The sequence below is a fragment of the Oncorhynchus keta genome, chromosome 14 (genome assembly GCF_023373465.1).
Source record: "Oncorhynchus keta strain PuntledgeMale-10-30-2019 chromosome 14, Oket_V2, whole genome shotgun sequence".
In the NCBI taxonomy this organism is placed as follows: domain Eukaryota; kingdom Metazoa; phylum Chordata; class Actinopteri; order Salmoniformes; family Salmonidae; genus Oncorhynchus; species Oncorhynchus keta.
In genome coordinates, this window is record NC_068434.1 from 26,572,640 (window position 1) to 26,580,121 (window position 7,482).

General features: G+C 37.9%; 2 protein-coding genes across 4 annotated transcripts in view; one reads left to right on the plus strand and one right to left on the minus strand.

Moving 5' to 3' along the window:
• LOC118393119 (calcium release-activated calcium channel protein 1-like) overlaps window positions 1-1,824 on the plus strand; it is a 3,875-nt gene extending 2,051 nt beyond the window's left edge. For all 3 annotated transcript variants that reach the window (XM_035785453.2, XM_035785452.1, XM_052461428.1), the window contains exon 2: window positions 337-1,824. In XM_035785453.2, coding sequence (XP_035641346.1) covers window positions 337-891 — 555 coding nt within the window. In that variant the 3' untranslated portion in view covers window positions 892-1,824. The remainder of the gene's footprint in view (window positions 1-336) is intronic.
• On the minus strand, window positions 1,695-4,738 carry LOC118393122 (rho-related GTP-binding protein RhoF-like). The gene is made up of 4 exons (XM_035785460.2): window positions 4,440-4,738; window positions 4,015-4,124; window positions 3,545-3,679; window positions 1,695-2,893 (listed from the first exon to the last, which is right to left on the minus strand). Exons 1-4 carry the CDS (start codon window positions 4,573-4,575, stop codon window positions 2,663-2,665), a joined length of 612 nt encoding a protein of 203 aa, XP_035641353.1. The 5' UTR covers window positions 4,576-4,738; the 3' UTR covers window positions 1,695-2,662.
• Window positions 4,739-7,482: the final 2,744 nt, after the last annotated feature.

Below are 7,482 nucleotides of genomic sequence, written 5' to 3' on the forward strand. Positions count from 1 at the left end.
AAGGATGCCATTAGTGAGTCAGAGTTCTATCTAAACCTTAACCTACCACAAATTAACTACAGAATATCCTACCGTACCATACAAGCCAATAACATTTAATCTGACAGTCACTCACCCAACAGACAGTTAGACCCAGTACAATTGTCACCTGCCCACAGGGGTTAGGCTACATCTTTCTGTACAGCCGGCACCCAACAGAGAAAAACATGGAATTGTCACTTGCAGTGGTTGAGCTATAAAATAGATAATTGTCTCTGTTCAAATTGTTCTGAATCAAATCCTGGTCGTTGCTCTCTCGGTCAGTGTTTTGTGTTAAAATGCCTCTCTGTATTTCAGGTGGCTATGGTGGAGGTGCAGCTGGAGCCAGATCATGTGTATCCCCCAGGGCTGCTGATAGCCTTCAGCGCCTGCACCACTGTCCTAGTGGCAGTGCACCTCTTCGCCCTGATGATCAGCACCTGTATCCTGCCAAACCTGGAGGCCGTCAGCAACGTTCACAACTTGAACTCGGTCAACGAGTCACCCCATGAGCGCATGCACCGCCACATTGAGCTGGCCTGGGCCTTCTCCACTGTTATTGGTACCCTGCTCTTCCTGACCGAGGTGGTTCTGCTGTGCTGGGTCAAGTTCCTGCCCCTCAGGCGCCCAACTGATAATGGCACCATCAGTTCTGGTGAGGCGGCAGCCATTGCCTCCACCTCCATCATGGTGCCATTTGGATTGGTGTTTATCGTCTTCGCTGTCCACTTCTACCGCTCTCTGGTCAGTCACAAAACTGACCGTCAGTTTCAGGAGCTGGAGGAGCTGTCCAATATCACCCGGCTGCAGAACCAGCTGGACCACAGGGCAGAGACGACCAGTCTGCAGCCCTCCTCTGTCCACTTCCCCTAACGGGAATTAGACAGCTGTAAGAAATCTATAATGAAGCTTTTTAAAAAAAAATCTATTTGCATGAGCACCATGAGAAAGGATACTTTATATAGTAATATATCATTTCTACAGATGTTTTGTATTGGGATTTGGACTGCTCTTGGCCTTTTCTATTTGATAAAATGGTTGTGGAGAGGTCAGGAGAATTTGCTTTGTATTGTTCATTCGATTGGACTCAAGCAACTTTCTTTTTTTTTATTACTTTGCTGCATGTCTATTGTCTTCCTTATGTGTTCAGAAACAGATCTGAATGTGAGTGTGAAATTTGTAGTTGAATATTTTTGGATATCTTCATTAAATAGATGATATTTGTATTTATATCACAAAGTTTTGTCTATGGCGGCTGGGGAACACTAAAAGTGTGGGATGAACATTTTGTGAAGTAGCTAGAATTATTAATTTACAAATGATAACCGGCCAATTTCCATGAAAGTAAAACTCCTCAGGAGAGTATAACATGTGTTAACTGCTGTAATAGTTATGGTGCAAGCGAAGTGCAGAATTCAGATATTTTTTAGTCAGGTGACCTTAATCTGTCCATCAAGGTTGGAATATTTATATTTCAACTTTTTAAACTCAACATTATTGATAATTAAAGATATGCTCTGATGGTTTTTTGATAAGTTAATGCATTTTAAGTACACTCCTCATACTGTTGTTACATGATAGGTGAACTCTTATACTGTGGTTGTGAAAATGCTGAAATATTGTCATCAACATAATGTACTTCGTTTTAACAATACTGTAAAGCACTGATCGTTTTGCATTTATGTGAAGTCACAAGTAGCTACTTCTAAATTCATTTAAATGGAGGCAAAACTCCAGATCTTTATCATCAACCTTTGAATGCGATCCAAGTGCACATATTACTTTAATAAAATAATGGCATGATTATTTGCGTTTTTTTATTATTTTATGCGTCAGTATATTGGATGATGGTTGACGCCTTTTTTAAAACATCCCCTTTAAATGCCATTTGATGTTTTTAAGATGTTCTGTTTGAGGGTTTATTAAGCTCCACTTAATTGTTTACTCTGACTATACTGCCTTGTGTCTGTTGCCAAATCCAAGGGGTTGAATAGTTTTATAGTCGTATACTGTAAATCTGTTACAATGTGCTGAGTCTCCCCAAAGGTAAGTGAATTGGATTGAGAACCTCTTTATTAGGTAATCATTAACATTTCTGAAATACATTATACATAGTGTATGTCATATCTGATTACATTCATTGTTATTAGAAGGACTGAATTCAAAGTGCAATTGTTATTATGCATAACAACCCTAGGCTTATGGAAGAATGAATTCTACAAGCTAATCCAGATTTATGTTGCTTCACTTAATCATGTTTTTTAAAAGTTTTCTTTTTACATCTATGAGATGTACTATGTGAATTACTGTTTGAGTCAACCTTCTCTTTTGTATAAATTAAAAGATTTGGATACATCAAAATGAAAAATACAATGGAACCTTCAATTATTATACAATGGTACCTTCAACTTCTTCCTCATGCCTCCTTAAATTTCTAAGATCAAATGTCCCCATTTGTGGTTCTATAACTTGAGGGCGTTGTTCGTTTCTATTAAAGAAACACATTTTGACAATGTGTCAAGAATTAGCAGGAAGGAACAACAAAGGAAGTCGGTTAGCAGAAGGGTAAAATGCAGCAACAATATTATAAGAGGACTCGTAGGGAGAAGTAGTCTGTCATCATCTGTGTTTTCCCTGAGTAGGGCTAGAGTATTGTCTGTATCAGGAGCTCGCGGTGGTGGATATCATTATCTCTTGGGTCACAGAAGGGCACAGAATCCGTTCCTCTTTGCCTTTCTGGATTTCCTTGTTGCTGCAAGGGCTTGTTTGGTAGCCTCTCTGAATATGTCCTCCACATTCTCCTTGTATTTGGCTGAACACTCCAAGTAGAGCTCAGCTTTGATCTTCCTTTCGGTCTCTTCACCCTGCTCAGATTCTGAAAAAAGTTGTGATATTCCTAATTGAGAGGCCAAAAAAACATAAACCTTGTCCTACTACTCTGAGGTAACTTCCTGTTAGGTGTTTTTAGAAGAAAAAAAACTGAAGGCACAGTGATGCTGAAACATTGGTGTTTTTTGAACCAGTAAATAACTGGGAGGTTATATATATGTAGTCTGCGACTCTCTGTTTTTATAGCTTACAGTTTATTCTCTGTTAGTCAGCACCTCTACACTAAATAATGTTCTCTGGGTGTGCGCCAGCTCATGCTGTTTATAAGAAAAATATTGTATGACAAAAGTTCCCTCTCTGACATGAACTAGTTCTGTTGTCAAAAAGCAATTGGCAGATATATAAATTGAGTCCATGTAAAGGGGTTATTCAGAAATTGAATTACCACTCACAAATGTGGGGATTTGCCTTGTAATTACTGTCACAAACATAACATCATCAATACTCTAATCTTTTGACATTTTTTTTGTTCAAACATTTCTGATCAGTCTCCCATTCCAATCACACAACCCTAATTCAACCACATTTTCAATAAACCCAATACTAATGACTTATTATTATGTAAGTGGCATGGCAAATGTACATTCAATGTATATAAGTTATACATGCATAATGTATGGCTATGTATGAAATCTACCTGGATGTATGTGATGGGGTTCTGGCCTGAGGACCACAGTTTCCTTGCCAAGGCCTTGTCTTTCCGAAGATCTGTTTTGCATCCTACCAGGATAATGGGCACGCCATGGCAGAAGTGATGCACCTCGGGGTACCACTGAAATATATGTAAACAGAGTTAGATATTATAAACATTCTACGTCATGCATTCTTGTGAGAGTGACTGCATCTACTGTGCAAAAATAATTCACCATAAACCTGATAAATACTTGCTTGAGCAAGTATTCAAATATATTTCTGGTACTGACATATCTTCATATACATACTTGTATATCATATTCATGTATGATACTGACATCTTCAGCGACATTAATTCTGTTGTAAATGTCATAAAACTTTATATGGCATGTATGTTAATAAGGTGTCTTCCTCTTTCTGGGGATTTAAACAGACAAACAAGCAGTAAAGTATGAAGAGAAGACAGTGCAGTACCTTTATTAGGACATTGTCATAATTTGAGGGGCAATTTACATCATAGCAGATCAATACCAGGTTAGCGTTCGGATAGGACAGGGGCCGTAATCGGTCATAGTCCTCTCGACCTGAAATACACAGAAACAGATGGATGTGCATTTTTAGTCTGCCATGAAGTCCTGTATTTATTTATTTTTATTTCAGATATGATAGCTAAAAAGGTTGAAATTAACTTTGCTCTTTTCGTCATTTTCTGTGGATATATACATATTATTTTTGTCACATACAGTCAAGCACTTCTCACTATAATTTGCTTACATGCAGAGTAAAAATAGTGCTGAAAAACAAATAAAAATAGATAGACACTTTTCACTTAATTAAAGCAAGTGTAAAAAGAGAAGAGAAGCAGCCAGATGATGAGCTGGCTTTGTCAATTGTCTTACCTCTGGAAAGTCTTTTTTTAGTGTAAACCATGAGGAGGGAGGTTTTCCCACATCCACCATCACCTACTATCACAACCTTCAACTCCTCTCGCCGCCTGGTATGCCCACTGCTCATGCCTGACACGTTCTGTGGCATGCCTCTTTCTGAGAAGCTAGATGAAAATGTGGCAAAGAGCCTCCTCTTGTTGAAGAAGATTTGGTTATCTGGATAATGGCCGCCCGCAGACACTTGAGATAAGAATAAATGACAACAAACCCTGAGTGAGAAAACTAGCTTAACGTAGTGTGAATAGCTCCTCTTGGTTGAGTACTTACCCATCCCACGACAGAAAAGTAGGACCTCCCCTTTTCTCTGCCCCACCCCCCATTTATTAATGAAGGGGCCCATCACCAATGCCTTATCCAGGTTGGGTTGGGTAGGTTACTTTCTAAATGTAATCCGTTACAGTTACTAGTTACCTGTCCATAATTTTTATCAGTAATGTAACTTTTGGATTACCCAAACTCAGTAATGTAATCTGATTGCAATCAGTTACTTTTTGATTGCTTTCCCCTTAAGAGGCATTAGAAGAAGACCAAATGTATTACCAATTGAACGACATCTAATTGCAGGATAAATCAATGTTAAAGATTACATAGCTGGCCATATATGGATATTACATTTTACTTAATGGGTTGGTTATGTAGGCTTTTTCTAACCCATCACTTTCTACTACATATAATAATACAATTATATCTTTACATTAAAAACCTATCAGAATTCCAGTCACTCTGTTTTGGTAAAAAGCTGAGGGATGTGTCTGGAGAAGTTAACCACTCTCAATGTCACACCCTAATCTGTTTCACCTGTCTTTGTGATTGTCTCCACCTCACTCCAGGTGTCACCCATCTTCCCCATTATCTCCAGTGTATTAATACCTGTGTTCTCTGTTTGTCTGTTGCCAGTTCGTTTTGTTTTGTCAAGCCTACCAGCATTTTTCCCTCTGCTCCTGTCTCTCAATTGTTCCAGATTCCTTGTTTTCCCGGTGTTGACCATTCTGCCTGCCCCAAACCTGAACCTGAGCCTGCCTGCCGTCCTGTACCTTGTTCCACCTATCTGGATTACTGCCATCTGCCTGCCCTTGACCTGTCTGTTGCCTGCCTCTGTTCGATTAATAAACTGTTGTTCCTTCGATGTTGTCTGCATCCGGGTCTTACCTGACGCGTGATTCTCAGATTAATAGACAGAGTTATGGATGCAAGGACTGACCATCCATGATATCAAAATTATTGTTTTAACCATGTTATGAGGATATACCGTGTTTGTTTACATTGACAATGTTTACAAACATTGGAGAAAAATAAGCTTGTCTTCGATGGGGTCTCATGGAGTGTGACAGTTGAACTAAGCTCATGAGGCATTTATATACTTCAAGAATCAATGGATATATGGATGTCGCAACTACAGACTTAAGTATATCAAAAGTGTGTGAGTTTTTCCATTAGACCTTGGATTTTTTTATAAGCATGAATTAGATTGAACAATAAAAGCCCCACTTTTATTCCACAGGCAGGGGTCCGCACGACGTGGCTGTTGCAAGAATGCATTTTCACTGGCTGTCCACTGGTTTCAAAAACAATGATTGATAAGCAGTAGTGTGTTCAAATACACTTTTAGATTTGTGAACAGCTATCCACAACAACCACAATCCATAGAGTGCAAATAGCTCAATGAGAGAGCAACAGATCACATCAATGCGCTATGTAGATATCAATAATACGTGATATCCGTATCACAGTAGACTACACTATTGCTGTCATCCTGATACCCCCAAGCTAAACTTTTAGTCAAATTTGATCAATTTGGATGCCGACAACAGTCGCACCATTGGAAGACATAGCTTGGACTGTAGCCTACAAAAGCCGATTCCTGCTCTTTTAAGTCTGACTGGTTGAGGTGGAACAAACTTACATTTGTGCCTTTTTCAATGTTGATTTGAATGTCATTGAGAAAACAGAAGTGTCCAAGATTTTTTTTTCTCACAAACATCCTTTCTCAATTTAAAAGTAATCCTCAAGTAATCATCTAGTTTTTCAAAAGTATCTGTAATCTGATTACAATACTTTTGCTGGTGATGTAACGGATTACAGTTATCGGTTTTTGTAATCCCTTACTTGTAACAGATTACATGTAATCCGTTACTCACCAACCCTGTCAAGGAACACATGAAAGCCAGAAGAGATACAATCAAAAGACAGTTGTGCATCTTTTTTGGCATTGTATGCATGTAAGAAAACTGTGGCAAGACATCAGTAGGTTTATAATTGAACACATTTATGAAGATTTTACACTATTGTGGAGAGATGTACTGTTTGGATTCTTTACATACAATAGAAATAAGCGGAATCATTTTTATGTAATTAATTTCATTATTCTTTTGGCCAAATTTCATATACACAAATGTAAATTTACAAACAGAAAACCACATTTTCGTACCCTACAAAAAGAAATTGAACTGTATTTTAAGACGGTTAAATGCTCTACTAACAAAAAAGCTGTTAGAATTGTAAGTATATGCATGTCCCTTAAGGTCCTTGTGTAATTGTAATGTGATATTGTACCCTCTAGCTCGATTGTCCATTGTTTGTAATATATGTATGCTTGTGTTCCCTCATGTGCTTTATGTATTGATTTGTTGTTAATAAAAAATAAAAAAAATAAAAAAAAGATACAATCAAAAGAACCTAGAAAGCCCTTGTTCATTAGCTCCAGAACAAAATCAACCTTTTGCAGGAGAGTGAACAAATGGAAATGCTTTAATATGGGTCATGGAAACAGACCCTTTACTATTATGGCTGTCTGTTGCGATTGGCGCTGTTCCACCCTTTCAAAACAGATTAAATATGTATGCCACCTAGTGGATCAAATGCTAAAGTATGTACATCAATCAGATAGTAGATGATTTATGTACGAATACTCTGCTTGTTTGTAGAATCCATATACCGTAGGTAGAATCCAATAATAATTGAATAATTTATTTATATATATTTTATAAAAATGATT

Excerpts from the sequence above, each read along its gene's own strand:
- LOC118393122 (XM_035785460.2), bottom strand. The coding sequence starts at position 4,575 with ATGCCACAGAACGTGTCAGGCATGAGCAGTGGGCATACCAGGCGGCGA. Across the intron at positions 3,680-4,014 it reads ATGACAATGTCCTAATAAAG|TGGTACCCCGAGGTGCATCA; the intron begins GTACTGCACTGT and ends CATATATTTCAG. Across the intron at positions 2,894-3,544 it reads ACCCCATCACATACATCCAG|AATCTGAGCAGGGTGAAGAG; the intron begins GTAGATTTCATA and ends AACTTTTTTCAG.